General features: G+C 42.8%; 1 protein-coding gene across 3 annotated transcripts in view; it reads left to right on the plus strand.

Annotated features, from left to right (window-relative positions):
- LOC126237274 (neither inactivation nor afterpotential protein C) overlaps positions 1-26,107 on the plus strand; it is a 383,219-nt gene that overhangs the window by 42,860 nt on the left and 314,252 nt on the right. For all 3 annotated transcript variants that reach the window (XM_049947204.1, XM_049947206.1, XM_049947205.1), the window contains exon 3: positions 16,317-16,498. In XM_049947204.1, coding sequence (XP_049803161.1) covers positions 16,317-16,498 — 182 coding nt within the window. The remainder of the gene's footprint in view (positions 1-16,316; positions 16,499-26,107) is intronic.

Below are 26,107 nucleotides of genomic sequence, written 5' to 3' on the forward strand. Positions count from 1 at the left end.
TACTCCTGCATTACCCCTATTTGATTTTGTATTTATAACACTGTATTCACCTGACCAAAAGTCTTGTTCCTCCTGCCACCGAACTTCACTAATTCCCACTATGTCTAACTTTAACCTATCCATTTCCCTTTTTAAATTTTCTCACCTACCTGCCCGATTAAGGGATCTGACATTCCACGCTCCGATCCGTAGAACGCCAATTTTCTTTCTCCTGATGACGACGTCCTCTTGAGTAGTCCCCGCCCGGAGATCCGAATGGGGGACTATTTTACCTCCGGAATATTTTACCCAAGAGGACGCCATCATCATTTATCCATACAGTAAAGCTGCATGTCCTCAGGAAAAATTACGGCTGTAGTTTCCCCTTGCTTTCAGCCGTTCACAGTACCAGCACAGCAAGGCCGTTTTGGTTAATGTTACAAGGCCAGATCAGTCAACCATCCAGACTGTTGCCCCTGCAACTACTGAAAAGGCTGCTGCCCCTCTTCAGGTACCACATGTTTGTCTGGCCTCTCAACAGATACCCCTCCGTTGTGGTTGCACCTACGGTACGGCCATCTGTATCGCTGAGGCACGGTCCATGGTTCATGGGGGGGTAATATTTCATAATAAGATTTTTAAGAGTAAATAAAACAGATTAATCGTTTCAAACGAAACTTCACCTAGATTTATTGCATTCACAGTTAAGATTTTCGAAACATATGTTAAAACAGCAGTCCGGCTGCCCCATATAGGACGACTGAGTCCAGATTAGAATATTTTAATGACTGAGGAGAAATCACGAAGAGATCCCCAAAGAGTTCGATTTGTCGTCCACTCCTAATCCTTGTATATGTGAACGAACTTCGACTTAACATTCATCAAGCAAAATTGGTACTTTTCGCAGCTGATACTAGTGTTATGTAAATCTCATTAGAGAGAAAGCAACAGAAAATTATTGATAATGTTTTCCATATAATTAGTAAGCAATTCTGAGAAAATGGATAATTCCTTAATTTTGAGAAAACACACTACATTACGCTCTGTGCAACAAACCGAAAACTAATGCAGCACATGAATAGGAGTCAGTAAATAAGGTAAAATGCTTCAGAATTTCAACTATAAATATCGACGAGATCTTGAACTAACAGAAATAGCTAACATGCTCAAACAATTAAGTTCGGTTACTTCTGCTCTTCGTATAACTGTTAGTGTTGGAAACAAGCGAATCACTCTCCCAACATATTTTTGCATATTTCCACTCAATAATGTCAGATGCGTGTGGACGGGTGGCTGTACGAAGGGCTCTTTGCCTGTACTACTTTAGTACAGGCAGGAACGAATCGGCAGCTTTAAATTAGGGGCAACGCTTTCCTCTGGCAAGACTATTTTATAGTTCTTTTAGTGGTTCATAACGACTCAGCATAATACCCAAAAGGACGGTAATCAGATATATTATACTCTTCTAAAGTACAGACAATTAAATTACACTACTGAATAATACAGTATTGAAAGTATAGCAAAGAGTGCATAAATCGTCACACATGTACAGAAAAGCTTAACTGAAAAAAAGAATTAACTGGTAACAAGGGAGATTAAAAAATGGGGCAAGCAAGAGGAAAAGAGGTAGACGGGTAAATGATACAGCAGCAGCAGCAGAGTATTATAGCGACTGAATTATCAGCAACGTAGCTGATCTCGAGGCTAGGCAGTGATCATCCATTCGTCCTGCTACTGCTAAACAAGCAAACATGGTATCATGGCTCATGAGTAATAAAACAAAATAAATATTTGCCCACCGACTTTGTTGTTTACCCTACTCTTCTGAGGCTTCAGAACTCAGTAAATACAGGGGGTGGACAAAAATATGAAAACACCAAAAACACAACACTCTTCCATGCCTGATACGATGTACAGAAACCGTTGGCATTGAAAACGGCTTCCAGTCGTCTCGCAATGGATAAATACAGGTGTTGTATGCTTTTCAAGGGAATCTTATCCCTTTCTCCCTGCAAAATAATGACAAGTTCAAGTAACGATGGAGGAGATGGATAGCAATCACGCTCCCTTCTCTCCAAAGTACGAGGGCAGTTCAATAAGTAATGCAACACATTTTTTTTCTGAAACAGGGGTTGTTTTATTCAGCATTGAAATACACCAGGTTATTCCCCAATCTTTTAGCTACACAACACTATTTTTCAACGTAATCTCCATTCAATGCTACGGCCTTACGCCACCTTGAAATGAGGGCCTGTATGCCTGCACGGTCGATGTCGGAGCCAACGTCGTACTGCATCAATAACTTCATCATCCGCGTAGTGCGTCCCACGGATTGCGTCCTTCATTGGGCCAAACATATGGAAACCCGACGGTACGAGATCGGGGCTGTAGGGTGCATGAGGAAGAACAGTCCACTGAAGTTTTGCGAGCTCCTCTCGGGTGCGAAGACTTGTGTGAGGACTTGCGTTGTCATGAAGAAGGAGAAGTTCGTTCTGATTTTTGTGCCTACGAACACGCTGAAGTCGTTTCTTCAATTTCTGAAGAGTAGCACAATACCCTTCAGAGTTGATCGTTTGACCATGGGGAAGGACATCGAACAGAATAACCCCTTCAGCGTCCCAGAAGACTGTAACCATGACTTTACCGGCTGAGGGTATGGCTTTAAACTTTTTCTTGGTAGGGGAGTGGGTGTGGCGCCACTCCATTGATTGCCGTTTTGTTTCAGGTTCGAAGTGATGAACTCATGTTTCATCGCCTGTAACAATCTTTGACAAGAAATTGTCACCCTCAGCCACATGACGAGCAAGCAATTCCGCACAGATGGTTCTCCTTTGCTCTTTATGGTGTTCGGTTAGACAACGAGGGACCCAGCGGGAACAAACCTTTGAATATCCCAACTGGTGAACAATTGTGACAGCACTACCAACAGAGATGTCAAGTTGAGCACTGAGTTGTTTGATGGTGATCCGTCGATCATCTCGAACGAGTGTGTTCGCACGCTCCGCCATTGCAGGAGTCACAGCTGTGCACGGCCGGCCCGCACGCGGGAGATCAGTCTTGCTTGACCTTGCAGCGATGATGACACACGCTTTGCCCAACGACTCACCGTGCTTTTGTCCACTGCCAGATCACCGTAGACATTCTGCAAGCGCCTATGAATATCTGAGATGCCCTGGTTTTCCGCCAAAAGAAACTCGATCACTGCCCATTGTTTGCAACGCACAACCGTTACAGACGCCATTTTAACAGCTCCGTACAGCGCTGCCACCTGTCGGAAGTCAATGAAACTACACGAGACGAAGCGGGAATGTTTGAAAATATTCCACAAGAAATTTCCGGTTTTTTCAACCAAAATTGACCGAGAAAAAAAATGTGTTGCATTACTTATTGAACTGCCCTCGTATATCATAAAGGCTCAGTAATATTGAGATCCGGTCACAGTGGTGGCCTTGGGAGATGCGACAATTCATTCTCGTACTAAAAAACAAAAATAAAAACAAAAATAGCAATATTGGGGGACAAACATAGTACCATGAGGTGGACCTGATCAGCCAAAATGGTCACTTAATCCTTGGCCGTTACACAGAGTAATAGTGGGGCCTACGGAATACCACGACGTAAATACCCAAATCGTCACCGAATCCCCACTACGTATCACTCATGGTACATAAATTCGCCCAGAAGTTGGAAACAGTGTGAAAAAAGATTCATACGGCCAAATGACATTTTTCCATTACACAAAAGACCAGGTTCTATGTCTTCTCCACGAATTACAAGTTCGGACATTTGTATCTATGATGAGTAGTTTTGAAATTCCAGCTCACCCTGCCGTTCCCTGCTAAAGGTACTCCCTACATGTTGCTTTGGTGCTGACATAGTTCCGCAGTGACTTTTGCAGATTTCCTCCTCAAATTTTTGGTCACAATTCTCTTAAATGATTGTTCGTCACGATCATTCAACACACATTTTCGTTCACTTTGTGACTTAGTAATGATCTTTTTCGGATTTTCCTGTATGAGAGGTAAATGTTCGACACAGTGTCTCTTAAAGCACCAAACACTTCGTCTCCCTTGATTGCGGAAGCATCCGCCGTCCGAGAACCAGCAATCTGTCCACGTTCGAAGTCAGTCAGATCCGACATAACGCACTCTCTATTAGACGGTACACTGTTATGACCACAACTGAGAGTTGCAACGTAGTGAGGACATTGTAGAGATGCCATTCGTTGTAAAATACATCAGTGCAACCTGTAGATTTGGCTAGCATCTTCATTTACGTTGCAGCACGCATTTCTCGCGGTGTTCCCATATTTTTGGACAATCCCTGTACGTCTACCAACATGGCACTGAAACCATTGATCCTTCTACGATACTGCAGTGGCTCTGTTATTACAAATTACGATGCAAACTTCCTTGAAACATTCATGCATCAGAATTCAGAACAACACAGGCGCTGAAACGTCGTACTTATGCACCGACGCCGGACCTGCGACTTTCAAGTAAAATGTCTCCTCTGTACGCGAATATACTTAAAGTATTTACGAGTGCGGACTGTAGATACATGGTTGACGACATTTGGAAATTTTGGTCAGGCCGTGAATAGTGCTCGGATAGCCAAATGGTAAGGCGACCGCTCTCGGTAAGCGGGATATCTGGGTTCGATTACCAGTCTGGCACAAATTTTCATTGTCGTCATTCCATTTTACAGCCGATGGTAGACCATATTTACATTTCATAGGTCCTTATGGCGCGGATGCAGATTATACGGATCAGAGAAGGACGTGTTGTCCTAAAGTTGATTTCATAACTCGGCAGCTATTAAATTCAAAGACTACTTGCGAATGACATTAACTTCGCCACATTGTCCTTTATAGCCTAGCGAAAGCCGCGTCTCGGTATATTTACTCGTTGTGTGTGTGTGGGGGGGGGGGGGGGGGGGAGGAGGAGGGGATCCGTTTTACCTACCTTACTTTGAATAATACAATCCTTAAACGAATCGTGGATCAGTCTAAGAGGTCCAGTGATTTGGTTTCCCCGGTCACATGATGTTAATCCCTTAGTTATCTGACTGTGGGAACATTTAAAGGCATTGGTGTCTTCAACAGCCATCAACAACATGTACATGCAACGGCAGCGTATGTTTCATGCATGTTAGCAGATTCGAGAATAACCAATTGCTGTTTGCACTACTTCGTGATTTTTTTTAAAAAGTGCTGAAGCTCGAGGGCTGTTCGGAAAGTAAGGTCCGACCGGCCACTAATTGGAAACTACGGTGAAAATAAAAAAATGTTTTATTTGTAACAGTTCGTAACTTATTCCAGTTACTTCTCTTTACATACTCGACGCTCGGACTTAGGCATCTGTCGTAACGTTGTACCAACTTTCCAATGCCCTCTTCATAGACGGTAGCCACCAGTGCTTTCTACCACTTATCTACGCTGGTCTGCGGTTCGTTGGCTGTGCCCAAATGTTGTCTTCACAGGCAGCGGTTCATGTCAGCAGGGATGAACATCAGAGGGACCCAAGTCCGGGCTGTGTGGTGGGTGACCAACATCCCATCGAAAACGCTTCAGGAGCGTCCCACTGCCCATGCAGTGTACCGCCAAGAATATTGTCATCAAGAAGGAAATGGATGACAGTTATGTTTTGTGGACTGTACGAAATAAGGTGCATCTCTCATAGGCACATGCATTTTGTGTGAGGCACTATTGTTCTAGACATCTTTATGTGGTCGCTGTGCGATCAGAACTGAAAAGAGCGACGTGACTCGATCGAGGGAGTACTGGAGGCACTCCCCAACACATCTGTGCAAAGCTTCATCGCATTTTCGCTGCAGTTTCCATTTCGCGACCGAGCTCACCTTACTTTCGGAACAGCCCTCGTATGCACGAGATAGACTGGTATCACGTTAATTACCTCCAACAACAGCTATCGTGCGACATTATGACCAGTCTCTCAGGAAGTATTTGGTTCCAGACATGTGTTGACAAAGTCAAAGTAACTCCAGAGTCAGGCCCATAGGAACACGCGATGGTGACGACAGGACACCGTGTCATCCTCTGCCACATGGCGTCATTCGGATGCGATACGGATACGCATATGGTCAACACACAGCTCTCCCGGCCGTAGTAAGCTTTCTAGACATTAGACCAGCTATTTCTCATTAAAGTAGGTTCTCAGTTGAACTAAGGAAGTTGAGCGCACCCCCTTCCAGCCCTTGCGACTAGGAAAAGCCGCTGGAAGTACTGAAAATTGAGCCCAGGCTGACCGTATAGCAATCAGACACGTTGCTCGATCAGCCACAGAGTTGGAAACGTATGCAAATAGGATTTTTTCTGATTTTGACGACTACTGTTTTCTTTCAGAATAAGCGACTCCATTTTTTCATGACACTCTGTAATACACTGAGGTGCCAAAAGTCGTGGGATACCTTCTAATATAGTGTCGGACTTTAATCTGCCACGCGTAGTGCAGCAGCTCGAAATGGCAAGGATTCAACAAAGTCGTCATTGGAATTCCTCTGTCTCTGTTGTTGTTGTTGAGGTCTTCAGTCCAGAGACTGATCTGATGCAGCTCTCCATGCTACTCTATCCTGTGCAAGCTTCTTCTTCTCCAAGTAACTACTGCAGCCTACATCCTTCTAAATCTGCTTAGTGTATTCATCTCTTGGTCTCCCTCTACGATTTTTGCCCTCCACGCTGCCCTCCAGTACTAAATTGGTAATCCCTTGATGCCTCAGAACATGTCCTACCAACCGATTCCTTCTTCTAGTCAAGTTGTGACACAAATTTCTCTTCTCTCCAATTCTATTCAATACTTCCTCATTAGTTATGTGATCTACCCACATAACCTTCAGCATTCTTCTGTAGCACCACATTTCGATAGCTTCTATTCTCTTCTTGTCCAAACTATTTATCGTCCATGTTTCACTTCCATACATGGCTACACTCCATGCAAATACTTTCGGAAACGACTTCCTGACACTTAAATCTATACTCGATGTTAAAAAATTTCTCTTCTTCTGAAACGCTTTTCTTGCCATTGCCAGTCTACACATTATATCCTCTCTACTTCAACCATCATCAGATATTTTGCTCCACAAATAGCATAATTCATCTACTACTTTAAGCGTCTCATTTCCTAATCTAATTCCCTCAGCATAACTTGATTTAATTCGACTACATTCCATTATTCTCGATTTGCTTTTGTTGATGTTCATCTTATATCCTCCTTTCAAGACACTGTCCATTCCGTTCAACTGATCTTCCTGGTCCATTTCAGTCTCTGACAGGATTACAATGTCATCGGCAAACCTCAAAGTTTTTATATCTTCTCCATGGATTTTAATTCCTACTCCAAATTTTTCTTTTGTTTCCTTTACTGCTTGCTCAATATATAGATTGAATAACTTCGGGGATAGGCTACAAACCAGTCTCACTCCCTTCCTAATCACTGCTTCCCTTTCATGTCTCTCGACTCTTATAACCGCCATCTACTTTCTGTACAAATGGTAAATAGCCTTTTGCTGCCTATATTTGACCCCTGCCACCTTCAGAATTTGAAATAGAGTATTCCAGTCAACATTGTCAAAAGCTTTCTCTAAGTCTACAAATGCTAGAAACGTAGGTTTGCCTTTCCTTAATCTATCTTCTAAAATAAGTCGTAGTGTCAGTATTGTCTCACGTGATCCAACATCTCTACGGAATCCGACGTGATCTTCCCCAAGGTCGGGTTCTACCGGTCTCTGTCTCTATAGCTGCGAAAGTGTTGCACGAACTAAACTCTCGATTATGTCCCATAAATGTTCGATGCGATCCAAGTCGAGCGATCTCCATGGCCAAATCATTCCCTCGAAATGTCCAGAATGTTCTTCAGACGACTAACAATTGTGGCCCGGTGACATGACGCATTGTCATCCATAAAAATTCCGTCGTTGTTTGGGAACATGGAGTCGATGAATGGCTTCAGATGGTCCCCAAGAAGCCGATCATAACCATTACTAGTCAATGATAGGTTCAGTTGGACCAGAGGATCCAGTGAAAAATACAGTCCACACCCTTATGAAGCCACCCACAACTTGCACAGTGTCTTGTTGATAACTTGGGTCCATCGCTTCGTGGGGTATGCGCTACACTTCAACCGCACCGTCAGCTCTATCCAACTGAAATGGGGACTCATCTGACCAGACGACGGTTTTTCAGTCGTCTCGGATCCCATCGATACGGTCACGATGTACGGTGAGGCGCTGCAGGCAATGTTGTGCTGTTAGCAAATGCACTCGCGTCGGTCGTCTGCTTCCATAGCTCATAAACGCCAAATTTCGCAGCACTGATTTCTACGGTTACTCCATGTATTGTCGCTTGTCTGCAAACACCGACAACTCTATACAAAAGCCACGTCTCTTGGCCGTTAAGTGAAGGCGGAAGGCCATTGCGTTGTCCTTGGTGAGAGGAAATCTCTGAAATGTGCTATTCTCGGTACACTATTGACACTGTTGATCTTAGAACACTGAATTCCCTAACGACGCCCGAAATGAAATGTCCCATGCGTCTAAAGTGCGCGTCATTTATGTTGGCGGCCGAGTTTAGGTTCGTTCTGCGCATCTGACGTCACAAAACACAGTCAGCCAATGAAAAGAGAACGACGTTGCCAGATCTCGACTGTAGTGCAGAGCACGGACGAGTGTCCTCAGTTTTAGAAACGTTCAGTCATAAATATAGTAATAGAACCAAAGCAATGTCTTGATAGCAGACTTTCTTTTATAGAATGTTTGGAAAAAAACATTCTTTATACCAATTGCTTCATATTCTATTAATTAATTAAATCAAACAAGCAATAAGACTCTTAATTCAGGCGATAGCAAGGAAAGGTGTTTGTATCAATCTCACGAACCGCTTTTTCGCAATAAAGAACAGCGGTAATTGTTTATTTCCTATTGTACTTCGACGAAGCGTGAGTAATTCACGATCATACCAACAGTGTTTGTCAGTATTTTGCGTGACGTGTTAGAATCCACATGGACACCAGTTGTCGGGCGAGTTGCATTAGTGTAACGGATTGGGTGTTGGACTGCTAGGCGAATTGTTACGAGTTCAAACCTTGCGGGGTGCTTAATATTTTTCTTTCTTTAAAAACATTATTGAAGTGCCTTACTTCTTGAATTTTATTCGTTTGAATGCATTTTTTTGAAATTTCTAGTGCTTTGTCTCTTCATTAACCCTTTCGCTGCTGCAGACACGTTCTCCCCGCATTTCGCGCTGTGCGCGATTTTGTCATCACTGCACTGCTCGCATGTACAAACACATGGTGTTCCCACTGCTTTGACACTCTTATCATTCGATTCCACAAAAACTAGTTGGCCCAAAAATTAGATTTTTACACATTTTCTTGACTGATACCTTCCCCCCATAAATGACTTAATTTTGTTTCGATGTTCAACGCAGTTATTGTGCAGCGTTGAATGTAGTAAACCTTTGCACGAAATTTTGAAGAGTTTGCAGGTGAAAGTCCATAGCGTATACTTTCCGTATGGTCGATTTTAGTTGCCACAATGCTGAGAATGAAATGTGGACAAGATACCTAAATTTCATATAAAATTTACTGTATAACAATATCTCATTTAATTTAAGTACCACATAGGTGTCGTATGTAATATTGAGAAATATTCCGTCTTTCGCGACTGTAATAAAAGTTTTATTTACACCAGGCGCGTTTGGCTTTATTTTAAAGCACTTCAATCAATGAAAGGTATGGCACATACACAATGGTACTCATGTTCTCTTTCTTGTTTTTGTTCCACAGTCGCAGTTTTACCAATGGTATTGAAATATATTCCTCTTCTGCAACTGCAATAAGCGACTTATTTAGACCAGACGCTTTTCTCTCTTTTGAAGCATCATCAGTGGACAGTATTTTGTCTCCTCCATTGCCAAGTCACCTTTCGTATTTTTGTGCTGTGGTAAAACGATATTCAACGTTTGTGTTGGCTTATCAGTGTTTTAGCAAATAAATGCTGTTTGTGTGTGCCACACATAAAAATTATATTTGACAAAGCTCAGAGCACTTCACTGATAGACGGTATGTTCAGGTCCTAATGTTTTTGTAAGTCCACAGTTTTGTTTAATGTATTTTGTATACTTCCTTTTGATTAATTGAACGTGATGACTGGGTGTTGTGTGATGTCCTTAGGTTAGTTAGGTTTAAGTAGTTCTAAGTTCTAGGGGACTGATGACCATAGAAGTTAAGTCCCATAGTGCTCAGAGCCATTTGAACCATTTTTGATTAATTGAAGTGCTTTAAAATAAAGCCAAACGTGCCCGGTGTAAATAAAACTTTTGTTACAGTCGCGAAAGATGGAATATTTCTCAATATTACATACGACACCTATGTGGTACTTAAATTAAATGAGATATTGTTATACAGTAAATTTTATATGAAATTTAGGTATCTTGTCCACATTTCATTCTCAACATTGTGGCAACTAAAATTGACCATACGGAAAGTATACTCTATGGACTTTTACCTCTGCAAACTCTTCAAAATTTCGTGCAATGGTTTACTATATTTAATACTGCATAATAACTGCGTTGAACATCGAAACAAAATTAAGACATTTATGGGGGGAAGGTATCAGTCAAGTAGATGTGTAAAAATCTAATTTTTGGGCCAAATACTTTTTGTGGAATCGAATGATAAGAGTGTCAAAGCAGTCGGAACACCATGTGACTGCACAGGCGAGCAGTGTAGTGACAAAATCGCGCACAGCGCGGAATGCGGGGAGCACGTCTGTGTTGGAGCGAAAGGGTTAATGCGGCCGTGGTGGCTTTACTTCATAAACTGCACGCTCCCCCCTAAACGTAAGCTTGCGAAATATGCTATACTATGGCGCTGCTTCTCTTGGCGCGTGCGTCGTGTGCACCTGGCAACGCAGCAATCTCCCGCGTCTGGGCGGGCGTGCGCGAGCCGCCAAGATAAAAGAATTGAACTATAGCTCCAACTGTTGTTGTTGTTGTTGTGGTCTTCAGTCCTGAGACTGGTTTGCTGCAGCTCTCCATGCTACCCTATCCTGTGCACGCTTCTTCATCTCCCAGTACTTACTACAACCCACATCCTTCTGAATCAGCTTAGTGTATTCATCTCTTGGCCTCCCTCTACGATTTTTACCCTCCACGCTGCCCTCCAATGCAAAATTTGTGATCCCTTGATGCCTCAGAACATGTCCTACTAACCGGCCCCTTCTTTTTGTCAAGTTATGCCACATACTCCTCTTCTCCCCAATTATATTCAATACTTCATCATTAGTTACATGATCTACCCATCTAATCTTCAGCATTCTTCTGTAGCACCACATTTCGAAAGCTTCTATTCTCTTCTTGTCCAAACTATTTATCGTCCATGTTTCACTTCCATACATGGCTACACTCCATACAAAAACTTTCAGAAACGACTTAATGACTCTTAAATCTATACTCGATGTTAACAAATTTCTCATCTTCAGAAACGATTTCCTTGCCATTGCCAGTCTACATTTTATATCCTCGCCGGCCGCGGTGGTCTAGCGGTTCTAGGCGCTCAGTCCGGAGCTGCGCGACTGCTACGGTCGCACGTTCGAATCCTGCCTCGGGCATGGATGTGTGTGATGTCCTTAGGTTAGTTAGGTTTAAGTAGTTCTAAGTTCTAGGGGACTGATGACCATAGATGTTAAGTCCCATAGTGCTCAGAGCCATTTGATCCAATTTTTATATCCTCTCTACTTCGACCATCATCACTCATTTTACTCCCTAAATAGCAAAACTCCTTTACTAATTTAAGTGTCTCATTTCCTAATCTAATTCCCTCAGCATCACCCGATTTAATTTGACTACATTCCATTATCCTCGTTTTGCTTTTGTTGATGTTCATCTTATATCCTCCTTTCAAGACACTGTCCATTCCGTTCAACTGCTCTTCCAAGTCCTTTGCTGTCTCTGACAGAATTACAATGTCATCGGCGAACCTCAAAATTTTTACTTCTTCTCCATGAATTTTAATACCTACTGCGAATTTTTCTTTTGTTTCATTTTCTGCTTGCTCAATATACAGATTGAATAACATCGGGGAGAGGCTACAACCCTGTCTCACTCCCTTCCTAACCACTGCCTCCCTTTCATACCCCTCGACTCTTATAACTGCCATCTGGTTTCTGTACAAATTGTAAATAGCCTTTCGCTCCCTGTATTTTACCCCTGCCACTTTTAGAATTTGAAAGAGAGTATTCCAGTCAACATTGTCAAAAGCTTTCTCTAAGTCTACAAATGCTAGAAACGTCGGTTTGCCTTTCCTTAATCTTTCTTCTAAGATAAGTCGTAAGGTCAGTATTGCCTCACGTGTTCCGACATTTCTACGGAATCCAAACTGATCTTCCCTGAGGTCCGCTTCCACCAGTTTTTCCATTCGTCTTTAAGAGTTCGTGTTAGTATTTTGCAGCCGTGACTTATTAAACTGATAGATGGGTAATTTTCACATCTGTCAACACCTGATTTGTTTAGGATTGGAATTATTGTATTCTTCTTGAACTCTGAGGTTATTTCGCCTGTCTCATACATCTTGCTCACCAGATGGTAGAGTTTTGTCAGGACTGGCTCCCCCAAATCCGTCAGTAGTTCTAATGGAATGTTGTCTACTCCCGGGGCCTTGTTTCGACTCAGGTCTTCCAGTGCTCTGTCAAACTCTTCACGCAGTATCGTATCTCCCATTTCATCTTTACCTACATCCTCTTCCATTTCCATAATATTGTCCTCAAGTACATCGCCCTTGTATAGACCCTCTATATACTCCATCCACCTTTCTGCTTTCCCTTCTTTGCTTAGAATTAGGTTTCCATCTGAACTCTTTATATTCATACAAGTGTTTCTCTTTTCTCCATAGGTCTCCTTAATTTTCCTGCAGGCAGTATCTATCTTACCCCTAGTGAGATAAGCCTCTACATCCTTACATTTGTCCTCTAGCCATCCCTGCTTAGCCATTTTGCACTTCCTGTCTATCTCATTTTTGAGACGTCTGTATTCCTTTTTGCCTGCTTCATTTACTGCATTTTTATATTTTCTCCTCTCATCAATTAAATTCAATATTTCTTCTGTTACCCAAGGAGTTCTACTAGCCGTCGTCTTTTTACCTACTTGATCCTCTGCTGCCTTCACTACTTCATCCCTCCAGAGCTACCCATTCTTCTTCTACTGTATTTCTTTCCCCCATTCCTGTCAATTGTTCCCTTATGCTCTCCCTGAAACTCTGTACAACCCCTGGTTTAGTCAGTTTATCCAGGTCCCATCTCCTTAAATTCCCACTTTTTTGCAGTTTCTTCAGTTTTAATCACCAGCTCATAACCAATAGATTGTGGTCAGAATCCACATCTGCCCCTGTAAATGTCTTACAATTTAAAACCTGGTTCCTAAATCTCTGTCTTACCATTATATAATCTATCTGATACCTTTTAGTATCTCCAGGATTCTTCCATGTATACAACCTTCTTTCATGATTCTTGAACCAAGTGTTAGCTATGATTAAGTTTTGCTCTGTGCAAAACTCTACCAGGCGACTTCCTCTTTCATTTCTTAGCCCCAATCCATATTCACCTACTATGTTTCCTTCTCTCCCTTTTCCTACTCTCGAATTCCAGTCACCCATGACTATTAAATTTTCGTCTCCCTTCACTATCTGAATAATTTCTTTTCTCTCATCATACATTTCATCAATTTCTTCATCATCTGCAGAGCTAGTTGGCATATAAACTTCTACTACTGTAGTAGGCGTGGGCTTAGTGTCTATCTTGGACACAATAATGCGTTCACTATGCTGTTTGTAGCAGCTTACCCGCAAAACTATTATTTTATTTATTATTAAATCTACTCCTGCATTACCCCTATTTGATTTTGTGTTTATAACCCTGTATTCACCTTACCAAAAGTCTTGTTCCTCCTGACACCGAACTTCGCTAATTCCCACTATATCTAACTTTAACCTATCCATTTCCCTTTTTAAATTTTCTAACCTACCTGCCCGGTTAAGGGATCTGACGTTCCACGTTCCGATCCGTAGAACGCCAGTTTTCTTTTTCCTGATAACGACGTCCTCTTGAGTAGTCCCCGCCCAGAGATCCGAATGGGGGACTATTTTACCTCCGGAATATTTTACCCAAGAGGACGCCATCATCATTTATCCATACAGTAAAGCTGTATGCCCTCGGGAAAAATTACGGCCGTAGTTTCCCCTTGCTTTCAGCCGTTCGCAGTACCAGCACAGCAAGGCCGTTTTGGTTAATGTTACAAGGCCAGATCAGTCAATCATCCAGACTGTTGCCCCTGCAACTACTGAAAAGGCTGCTGCCCCTCTTCAGGTACCACACGTTTGTCTGGCCTCTCAACAGATACCCTTCCGTTGTGGTTGCACCTACGGTACGGCCATCTGTATCGCTGAGGCACGCAAGCCTCCCCACCAACGGCAAGGTCCAACGTTCATGGGGAAGGAGCTCCAACTACCAATCGAGCTCCAACTACCAATCCGTGTTTAAAGTTTGTTAATTCCCAAGTCGGAACCCTTCTCAGATAAATCATCTGAGTACTTTGTCAGCCCCACCAATGCGATGCTCTTTTATACCTCATGTACCGATACTACAGTCTATATGTGCATATCGCTATCTCATGTCTTTCAGAATAGAATGACTTTCTGATACATGACTTTCTTAAAAGTGTATCAGAACAGAAAAGCAAAGAACAGACGAACAGTTGGCGAAAAATCATCTTCCAATTTTTTGTTTTGCCAGTAGTTTATCCAATAAGCAGCAGTTCTACCCCGATTCTTCAAAGAATCCAACACTGGATGAGTCTAGTCCGAGTGATTTGGGCTCCGTCTCAAGAAAAACTGGTTTTCCACGCTTCTCGATGTTTATGACGTCATACCTCGTGTACTATGTGATGTACGATGATACAATTTTGCAAGTAAATTCATTGGTATACACGAATGCTGTCTGCAGACTGTTTAGCGAACAGAGTTTGTAGTAAAGGAGTAATAAATCAAAACGTCGTACTTGATGCTGAGGCTTTACTGCATGAAATGGTTCAAATGGCTCTGAGCACTATGGGACTTAACATCAGAGGTCATTAGTCCCCTAGAACTTAGAACTACTTAAACCTAACTAACCTAAGGACATCCAAGCCCGAGACAGGATTCGAACCTGCGACCGTAGTTTTACTGCATGAACGAGAATCTAGTAAGCGGTAAGTATTTCAACTTTCATAATTGCCAGCGACAAAAATGTATCGAAAAGGTTTGAAATTATTCGTAAACTTTGTTGAAAGCCACTGAGTGCTTTCATTCTCAAATGCTGTACGAATAATCTGCGCCGGCCGAAGTGGCCGTGCGGTTAAAGGCGCTGCAGTCTGGAACCGCAAGACCGCTACGGTCGCAGGTTCGAATCCTGCCTCGGGCATGGATGTTTGTGATGTCCTTAGGTTAGTTAGGTTTAACTAGTTCTAAGTTCTAGGGGACTAATGACCTCAGCAGTTGAGTCCCATAGTGCTCAGAGCCATTTGAACCATTTTTGAATAATCTGCACACCGTGACTTGGTTTGCCCCAGGACATATCGTATACACAATTTACAACCTTAGTACTTGACTTTATTTGTTAAACCTTTAACGTGAGATTGCACATCATATGATAGTGTCTTAAACTTTTAAATGAGTCAATAATTATATGAAATACTGAAACTCTAATTTTTGTTGCCGTGGAAATCTGTTACATAGGCAACCTGCAATTGTAATCAGGAGATCGTTTTAGTCGTTTAGTAGATTAGTGTATTTCATTTCTTTAATTATTGTTACTGGTATGGCCTTTGCAACCTGGCGGCAACCGCACCCAGATGTTCATAAGAGGCACTTATAAAATTCTCATAAATGGCAATACATGGCGCTCTCAGGCAAGCCTGTAGGAAGTACAGTGTTTACATATTACTGCCGACTTTCGCTTGGTTCACTGACAAATTGTTTCGAGTAAATTCGACCAACGTGCTTCATTTAGAGTAAGCAGTTTTACGAAATCTTTACAGTTTGATCATTCTATGTATAAAGTAGTTAATTTTATGTTTGTCAGCTGCAGTTACCGATATTTTATAACTTTTCTATCCCTCTCAGCATTTACATAAATCTAACCGAGGAACTATTTCGCTATAGCGTTGATCTTAGCACTACAACATATTATATGATATCCTCAGAGAACGCGTGGCTCTTGCATAGGATGAACTAATGTGCACACCGAGACTGGCTCAAAATGTGGAAGATACGAGATCATTGATCTGCTTGCAGGTGGTAAGCGCGTCGCCGTAAAGATCCAGCCGGTGTCGGAGGACATCCTCCAGGACATTCGGGAGGAGTTTCGCGTTCTGCGGGACCTTTCGACCCACCCCAACTTGCCAGATTTCTACGGCGTCTACATGAAGAGGGCCACCAACAGGGTGGATCCCGACAAGCTCTGGTTCGTCATGGAGGTAAGCACCAGCATCTTCTGATCGCTGTTCGTCAAGACATTGGCAAGTTAGTTACTCGTATGATCCATGGATTTATATTTTCTATGCTCACCATTATGTGGAACGTATCACCAATGAAATCTTCTCGAGTTGTCATCCGAGTCGTGGCGTCGTATTGTCACAAAGTTTCGACAAGTCCTACCCGTCATCTTCAGGTGAAGTGTGTAGTTCATATCCAGCTTGTTCCTTTACAGCCGCCGAATTGCAGACTCCTCTTTTCCTAGGGCACAACCGGTCGGCCAGTCGCGTGCCTGCGGAAGAAATATCGCGGCCCAGTGGTTGGTGGGCCTCGCGGCAGTGTGGAGCGAGTCCGGGCGTCGAACCCTAGTGCTGCCTGCTACTCCACCTACATCTCCACCGATTTAGAACGTTTCTAACGTTACTATCTCCATATCCCATACTGAGCTCTGTTGGAAACCTCTGTCATGGTTAACAAGAATTTCATGTACTCTTATTGCCACTGCCTCTTTGATGACCGAATCGAAGAAACTGCAGGCATGGCGTAGCACGTTTCCCTGTATAAAAACAAACTTGTTATTCGTTAATGCTATGCTCTGCCATTGCAAACTTCTCTGTTTTGTAGAAGTTTGTGTCATGTTCTGAACAATGCTGCAAGATGCTCACCAAAGAATACGAAGTAAATATTCCTGAATCCCAATCAAGAACAACTGCCAAGATGAGAAACATAGAAGTAGATATCCTCGGAGTAACGAAGCAGCTTAAATCACTTAATAAAGGCAAGGCCTCCGGTCCAGATTGTATACCAGTCAGGTTCCTCTCAGAGTATGCTGATAAAATAGCTCCATATTTAGCAATTATATACAACCACTCGCTCACAGAAAGATCCGTACCTAAAGGCTGGAAAATTGCTCAAGTCACACCAGTACCCAAAAAGGGAAGTAGGAGTAATCCGCTGAATTACAGGCCCATATCACTAACGTCGATTTGCGTTAGGGTTTTGTAACATATACTGTATTCGAACATTGAGAAGTACCTCGAAGAAACGATTTATTGACACATAGCTCGGTTTCAGAAAATATCGTTCTTGTGAAACACAACTAGTTCTTTATACTCATGAAGTAATAAGTGCTATCGACAGGGGATGTAAAATTGATTCCATATTTTTAGATTTCCAGAAGGCTTTCGACACCGTTCCTCACAAGCGTCTTCTAACCAAACTGCGTGCCTATGGAATATCACCTCAGTTGTGCGACTGGATTCGTGATTTCCTGTCAGAAAGGCCACAGTTTGTAGTAATAAACGGAAAGTCATCGAGTAAAACAGAAGTAATATCCGGCGTTCCCCAAGGAAGTGTTATAGGCCCTCTATTGTTCCTGATCTATATTAACGACATAACAGACAATCTGAGTAGCCGTCTTAGATTGTTTGCAGATGATGCTGTCATTTACCCTCTTGTAAAGTCATCAGAGGATCAAAACGACTTGCAAAATGATTTAAATAAGATATCTGTATGGTGCGAAAAGTGGTAATTGACCCTGAATAAGGAAAAGTGTGAAGTTATTCACATGAGTACTACAAGTGATCAGCTAAATTTCGATTACGCGATAAGTCACATAAATCTGAAGGCTGAAGATTCAACTAAATACTTAGGGATTACAATTACAAATAACCTAAATTGGAACGATCACATAGATAATATTGGGGGTAGAGCAAACCGAAGACCAATTCATTGGCAGAACACTTAGAAGGTGCAACAGGTCTACTAAAGAGACTGCTCAACACCACGCTTGTCCGCCCTGTTGTGGAGTACTGCTGTGCGCTGTGGGATCCGCATCAGGTGGGACTGTTGGATGATATCTAAAAAGTACAAAGAAGGGCAGCTCGTTTTGTATTATCGCGAAATAGGGGAGACAGAGTCACAGACATGATACGTGAATTGGAGTGGCAATCATTAAAACAATGGCGTTTTTCGTTGCGACGGGATCTTCTCATGAAATTTCAAACAACAGTTTTCTCATCCGATTGCGAAAACATTCTGTTGGCACCCACCTACATAGAGAGAAATGATCATCACGAAAAATAAGAGAAATCAAGGCTCACACAGAAAATTTTAAGTGCTTGTTTCTCCCGCGTGCCGTTCGAGAGTGGAACGGTAGAGAGACAGGTTGAAGGTGATTCATTGAAGCCTCTGCCAGGCACTTTATTGTGAGTAGCAGAGTAATCACGTAGATGTAGATGTAGATGTACTGCATACCACACTCGCAGCTGATGCTGTAGACGACAGGTGCCCATATCCCTAGTTGGTCTCTGACTCCTAGAAGCATATTCTTGAGGAAATGCTTTATTAGTCGTGAGATCCAGTTTGGGATAGTTAGTGCGCCTGTAACAAGTCTTACTATTTGTCTTCACTTCGGCGACTTTCGCATCTTTGCGATGAAGACGGAATAAAATGATTACAACATAAACATAGTCATCGAATGAAGAAAACCTCCGACCCCGCCGGGAATCGAACCTGAAGCTCCGTGGTCTCGAGGCAGCGACGCTAACCACTGCTGTCAGATTCTTGTTTTTAACCTTTGAGTGGAAAATTGTTTTCATGTTTTGCCGATCCATTGTCCTGGCCCTGCATGTGAACACGGCTTTTTGTCTGAAGATGACGAGAGGAAACTCGTTGAAACATTGTGAGAACATATCGCCACGACTCGGTTGATAGATGAGACGATTTTATCAATGAAATTCGTTGAGTTTGTCTACATTGTAGTATACGCTTCACTATGTTTACAATTAACACACGTGTACTTTGTGCAAACATGGCTCATATTCATAATACACTGAAGAGCCAAAGAAACTGGTGCACTTGCCTAATATCGCGTAAGGTCCCCGCGAGCACGGATAAGTGCCGCAACATAACGTTGCATGGACTCGACTAGTGTCAGAAATAGTGCTTGAGGGAGCTGACACCATGAGTCCTGCAGGGCTGGCCATAAATCCGTAAGAGTACGAAGGGGTGGAGATCTCTTCTTAACAGCACGTTGGAAGGCTGTGGTGTCACCGTCAGACACCACACTTGCTAGGTGGTAGCCTTTAAATCGGCCGCGGTCCGGTAGTATACGTCGGACCCTTGTGTCGCCACTGTCAGTGACTGCAGACCGAGCGCCGTCACACGGCAGGTCTAGAGAGACGTCCTAGCACTCGCCCCAGTTGTACAGCCGACTTTGCTAGCGATGGTTCACTGACAAATTACGCTCTCATTAGCCGAGACGATAGTTAGCATAGCCTTCAGCTACGTCATTTGCTACGACCTAGCAAGGCGCCATTATCATTTCCTATTGATCTTGTAATTCATATATCATCAAGAGCGATGTTCACCAATTATGGATTAAAGTTAAGTATTCCAGCAGCTACGTACTTTTCTTCATAGTATAATTACTTTACCTTGTTCCAGACCTCACGCCAGTCTACGTGAGCTTAAACGCGTGCATTTCGGCCTCCTCTAGCAACACGGTGTTGGCTCTTCTGCCAACACAACAAAGGCATCCGAGATATGCTCAATAATGTTCATGTCTGGGAAGTTTGGCGGCCAGCGGAAGTGTTTAAACTCAGAAGAGTGTCCCTGTAGCCACTCTGTAGCAATTCTGGACTTGTGGGGTGTCGCATTGTCCTGCTAGAATTGCCCCAGTCCGTCGGAATGCACAATGGACGTGAATGGATGCAGGTGACCAGACAGGATGATTACGTACGTGCCACCTGTCAGAGTCGTATCCAGACGTATCAGGAGTCCCATATCACTCCAACTGCACGCGCCCCACACCATTACAGAGCCTTCACCAGCTTGAACAGTCCCCTGGTGACATGCAGGATCCATGGGTTTATGAGGGTGTCTCCATACTCGTAACGTCCATCCGCTCGGAACAATTTGAAACGAGTCTCGTCTAACCAGGCAACATGTATCCAGTCATCAACAGTACAATGTCGGTGTTGACGGGCCCAGGCGAGGCCTAAAGTTTTGTTATCAGGGGTGCAGTGATCAAGAGTACTCGAGTGGACCTTCGGCTCTGAAAGCCCATATCGAAGATGTTTTGTTAAATGGATCGCACGCTGATACTTGTTGATGGCTCAGCATTGAAATCTTCAGCAATGTGTGGAAGTGTTGCACCTCTGTTACGTTGAATGATTCTCTTCACTTGTCGTTGGTCCCGTTCTTGCAGGATCTTTTTCCGGTTGCAGCGATGCGAAGATGTGATGTTTTACCGGATTCCTGGTATTCACGGTACACTCGTGAAATGGTCGCACGGGAAAAACACCCACTTCATCGCTAATTCGGAGATGCTGTTTCCCATCACTCGTGCGCCGACTATAACACCACGTTCAAACTCACTTAAATCTTGCTAATCTTCCATTGTTAACAGCAGTAACTGTTCTAGCAACTGCCTTAGACATTTAATGTCTTATATAGGCGTTGCCGAGCGCAGTGCAGTATTCTGCCTTTTTACATATCTCTGTATTGAATACGCATGCCTATATCAGTTTCTTTGGTGCTTCAGGGTAGTTTTGTTTGTATGAAAATTAAAGCTAATGCTGTTTTCACTGAGTTAATATGAGTTTTAACACCGTGATGAGTTACTTGGCATGGTGCCATTGCTGGTGTTAGGCCGTTGCCTTCCTCCGAACTTTGAACTGACCCAATCATTTATAATGGACCTACAGTTTCATGTGGGCTCTCTACCATTACGTTACTTGACATATTTCACTTGGAAATCAGTCAGATGCACTGAAATGAAATGAAGGATCGTTGGGGATGAAATTAATGATGTGCAGTAACATAATGTGATGTCAGTGCAAACCGCTGAGATATACTGACCTGCGATGTGATGGACACGTAGCGATAGCTGAAAATTTGTGCCACATCGGTACTCGAACCAAGATTTCCTGCTAATGACATACAATCACCTTAACGATTATATTACTAAGGCAGCCTGAAAATTTGACCCAGACTGTCACTGATCTTTCCACCTGTGATAAGATTTGAAAGCAAATAAATCACCAGATCCGGATGGAATCCCAATTTGATTTTACAAAGAGTACTCTACGGCATTGTCGCCTTACCTAGCCTGCATTTATTGTGAATTTGTCGCCCAGCAGAAAGTCCCAGGTGATAGGAAAAGAAGCACACGTGACTCCAGTATATAACTAGGGTAAAGGAACGGACCCGCAAAATTACAGACCAATATTCCTAACTTCAGTTTGCTGCAAAATCTCTGAACGTTTTTTCAGGTCAAATATATTGAACTTCCTTGAGACTGAGAAGCTTATGTCCACGAATCAACAATGTTTTAGAAAGCATTCCCCGTGCGAAACTCAGCTTGTCCTTTTCTCAAATGTTATATTGCGACCAACGGATGAAGGGCAACTGGCAGATTCCATATTTCTAGATGTCCGGAAAGTTGACGCTATGCCCATTATAGGCTGGTAACGAAGATAGAACAATAAGGTCCAAATGGTTCAAATGGCTCTGAGCACTATGGGACTTAACTTCTGAGGTCATCAGTCCCCTAGAACTTAGGACTACTTAAACCTAAGTAACCTAAGAACATCACACAAATCCATGCCCGAGGCAGGATTCGAACATAAGACCGTAGCGGTCTCGCGGTTCCAGACTGTAGCGCCTAGAACCGCTCGGCGGAGAATAAGGAATAAGATCGCAGATATGTGAGTGACTTGAAGACTTCTTAAGTAATAGAACCCAGTGTGTCGTCCTCGACGGCGAGTGTTCGTCACAGGCAAGGGTATCGTCAGCAGCGCACCAGGAAAGTGTAATAGGACCACTGTTGTTCTCTGTACACGTAAATGATTTCGTGGACAGGGTGGCTAGCAATATGCGGTTGTATGCTGATGATGCTGTGAAGTACAGTAAAGTGTCTATGTTGAGTGATTACAGAAAGATACAAGACGACTTAGACAAAATTTCCAGGTGGTGTGATGAATAGCAACTAGCTTTAAATTTGGGAAAATGTAGGTTAATGAGGATGGATAGGAGGAAAAAATCTGTAATATTCCGGTACAGTGTTACTATTGTCCTGCTTGACACAGTCAAATCGTTTAAATAAATGGGCGTGACGTTACAAAGAGATATGAAATGTAAAGGGCATGTGAGATCTGTGGTAGGGAAGGTAAATGGTCGACTTCGGTTTAATAGAAGAATTTTAGGAAACAGTGGTTCACCTGTAAAGGAGACCGCATATAGAATGCTGATGCAACCTGTTCTTGAGTACTGCTCGAGTGTTTTGGATCCGTACCAGGTCGGAATGAAGAAGTAATTCAGACATAGAAGCAGTTCAGAGACAGAACGCTACATTTGTTACTGGCAGGTTCCAACGACACGTAAGTGTTAGGAAGATGCTTCGGGAACTCAAATGGGAATCCCTGGAGGGGAATCGACGTTCTTTTCGAGAAACACCATGAGAAAATTTTGAGAACCGGCATTTGAAGCTGACTGCCAAATGACACTACTGCCGCCAACGTACATAGCGAGCAAGATAAGATAAGATGCAAAAAAATTTGGCCTCCTACGGAGGCATATAGACAGTCGTTTTTCCCTCGTTCTATTTGCGAGTGGAACAGAAAAGGGAAAGACAAGTAGTGGTACGCTGCACCCTCCGCCACGCACCATACGGCGGCTTGCGGAGTATTTATGTGGGTGTAGATGTAGAAAACCGACAACTGCTACCACAGGTTCTCTCGCATAGCATGTGAGAACAGGAGTGCTGGAGGACTCTAGCTCCAATTTTCAATTTTCGTGACAGTAGAGAACCATGTTCACTCCAGCGCACTTTGTTTATATTTGTAACGTCATGTGGTCAGGTCAGTGCCCTACCCAAAACGTGACAAGCGCCATCCTCCTTATCGGTGGCGTCATCGCTCTTATGTACTAATAGTACGTTGACAGTGATATACAGCTGTATGGGCAGGTTTACTGATGAAAAGTCGGTCGATATGCACTTAGTGTATGGAGGTTCACTGACTGCTATGGGTGAACGGCCCAGCACAATTCTGAGCTGTTCCCGCATCGACGGAAATCACGCCACAGTACAAAATTTCGCCTCAGGGTATTTGCATTACTCTGTGTTGTATGCTGCACGTATTGTACACCTACCAGATTACTCTACAATTCACACTTAAATGCCAGGCAGAGTGTTTTTCGAACCACCTTCAGACTATTTCTCTACCGTTCCACTCTCTAATAGCACCTAGGAAAAATGAACACTTACATATTTCTGTACGAGCTCTGTGATCTATTTTTGTAGACGTTGTGACAGTTTTTGTATGCCCATGTCATACCAGCTCGCCGCCACGTTGTTCAGAAAGTTATGAACCTCTTCTTTCACCTCGTCGTCGGAGCTGAATCACTGGGACCACAATTAACGCTGACAGGTACTGTGAGACTCTGAAAAAACTCGAACGGGCAATTCAGAACCGGAGAAGAGGAATGTTGAGCAAGGGCGTACACATTCTCCATGACAACGCTCGCCCACACATCGCTAGGCAAACCATTGCTCTCCTGCAACAGTTTCAGTGGAACATAATCACCCACCCACCCTATAGTGCTGACTTGGCGACCAGTGAATATCACCTGTTCCCTAGGTTAAAGGAACATTTTGCCTGAAAGCGATTCAGCTCCGACGACGAGGTGAAAGAAGAGGTTCACAACTTTCTGAACATCATGGCGGCGAGCTGGTATGACATGAGCATACAAAAACTGCCACAGCGTCTACAAAAATGCATCGACAGAAATGGAGATTATGTCGGAAAATAGCTAAATGATCAAGCTGTAACTGATGTAAACCATTGTAGAAATAAACAGGTCTATGTACTTATAAAAAAGAAGGAGACCTTACTTTTGACATTACCCTCGTATTTTCGCATTCAGAGGAGAAAGTTGGTGACTGAAATTTCTTGAAAAGATCTCGCCGCAACGAATATCGTCTTTGCTTTAATGACTGCCACCGCAACTCACTTTTCATATCCGTGACACTCCCTCTCCTGTTTCGCAATAATACAAAACGAGCTGCTCTTCTTTGGACTCTTTCTGTATCCTCCGTCAATCCTACCTGGTAAGGACCCCACACCTCACAGTAATACTCTAATAGAGGACGGACAAGCGTAGTGTAGGCAGTCTCTTTAGTAGATTCGGGTAGCGATTAACGAAAACCATCTCAGCTGTATATTTTAAACATTTATTGTGTTACGACCAGTTCCATTTATTTGAACGTCTTAGAGTTGACGAGTTGTGGTGAAATCAAGACGTAGATGGTCTGGTTGTCTTGACTTCTGCAAAACTCGGCAACCTGAAGATGTTCAAAGTAATGAAACCGGTCGTACCACAATAAACGTGTAAAAAATGCAGTTGAAGTGGTTTTCGTTAACATTAATTTCAACTGTGGTTTCGACATGATCCAGATTATTTAGTAGACCTGTTGCATCTTCAGAGTGTTCTGCCAATAAAAAAACAGTCTTTGGTTTGCCTTCCCCACGGCATTATCTATGTTATCGTTCCAATTTGAGTTGATCATAATTGTAATTCCTAAGTATTAAGTTGAAATGACAGTCTTTAGATTTGAGTTTTTATTGTCCAGAATTTAACGGATTTCTTTTCGTACTCATGTGGATGTCTTCACACTTTCCCTTATCCAGAGTTAATTGCCACTTTCCGCATCGTACAGATATCATGTCCAAGTCATTTTGCAATAGGTTTTGAGATTCTGATGACTTTACTAGACGCTGAATGACGAAATCATCTGCAAGTAATGTAAGAGTGTTTCTCAGGTTGTTTCATAAATCGTTTATGTAGTATTACAGAGTTCTTCAGAGAGGTTCTGCATGTAGCTGTAGTTTCGTTCATCGGTCTTACTTTGTTGGGTGTTGTTATGACTCACTATTATTCTTTAAATTCTTTCAGAACTAAATGTCGTGGTTGGGATTGTTGAAGGTTCGAAAATCGAGCAGTTATTTCTGCGTCGCTTGCTCGTCCTTTCGAGCTTCAGTTCATTTCCAGTGACAAACAAGCGATAATTCAAATTCATATGTAGGACCTATGAATCTGGAAACATACAATCAGGCTTCAGGAAAAATCTCATACACACAATATTGAAGATAGCAAGGGCAGGAAAGTGCGAGAACGGTTGCACGATCAGCTTAAACGGCTAACGCATCCACGTTACTGACAAGAATAACATACAGAAGAACGGAAAAAATAATGGAGGATATGTTTGATGGTGATCAGTTTGGCCTCCAGAGAGGCAGCTCTGATGTAATGACAATGGTAGCAATACTTAAGAAAAATCAAGACTTGCTCATAGGATTTTTCAACCTGGAAAAAGGTATCTACGATTTAAAATGGTCCAAGATGTTCGAAATTTTCAGAGAAATAGATGTAAGCTACAGAGAAATAATATGTATAAGATCCATGAAGGAACAATGAGAAAGGAAGACTAAGAAAGAGGTGCTCGGATTAAGAAGGGTGTAAGACAGGGATGTCTTCTTTCACCCCTACTATTCAATGACGGAAATAAAAGGATGGTTCAAGAGTGGATCAAATTTCAGTGTGAAAGG

This window comes from Schistocerca nitens, chromosome 2 (assembly GCF_023898315.1).
Source record: "Schistocerca nitens isolate TAMUIC-IGC-003100 chromosome 2, iqSchNite1.1, whole genome shotgun sequence".
In the NCBI taxonomy this organism is placed as follows: Eukaryota; Metazoa; Arthropoda; class Insecta; order Orthoptera; family Acrididae; genus Schistocerca; species Schistocerca nitens.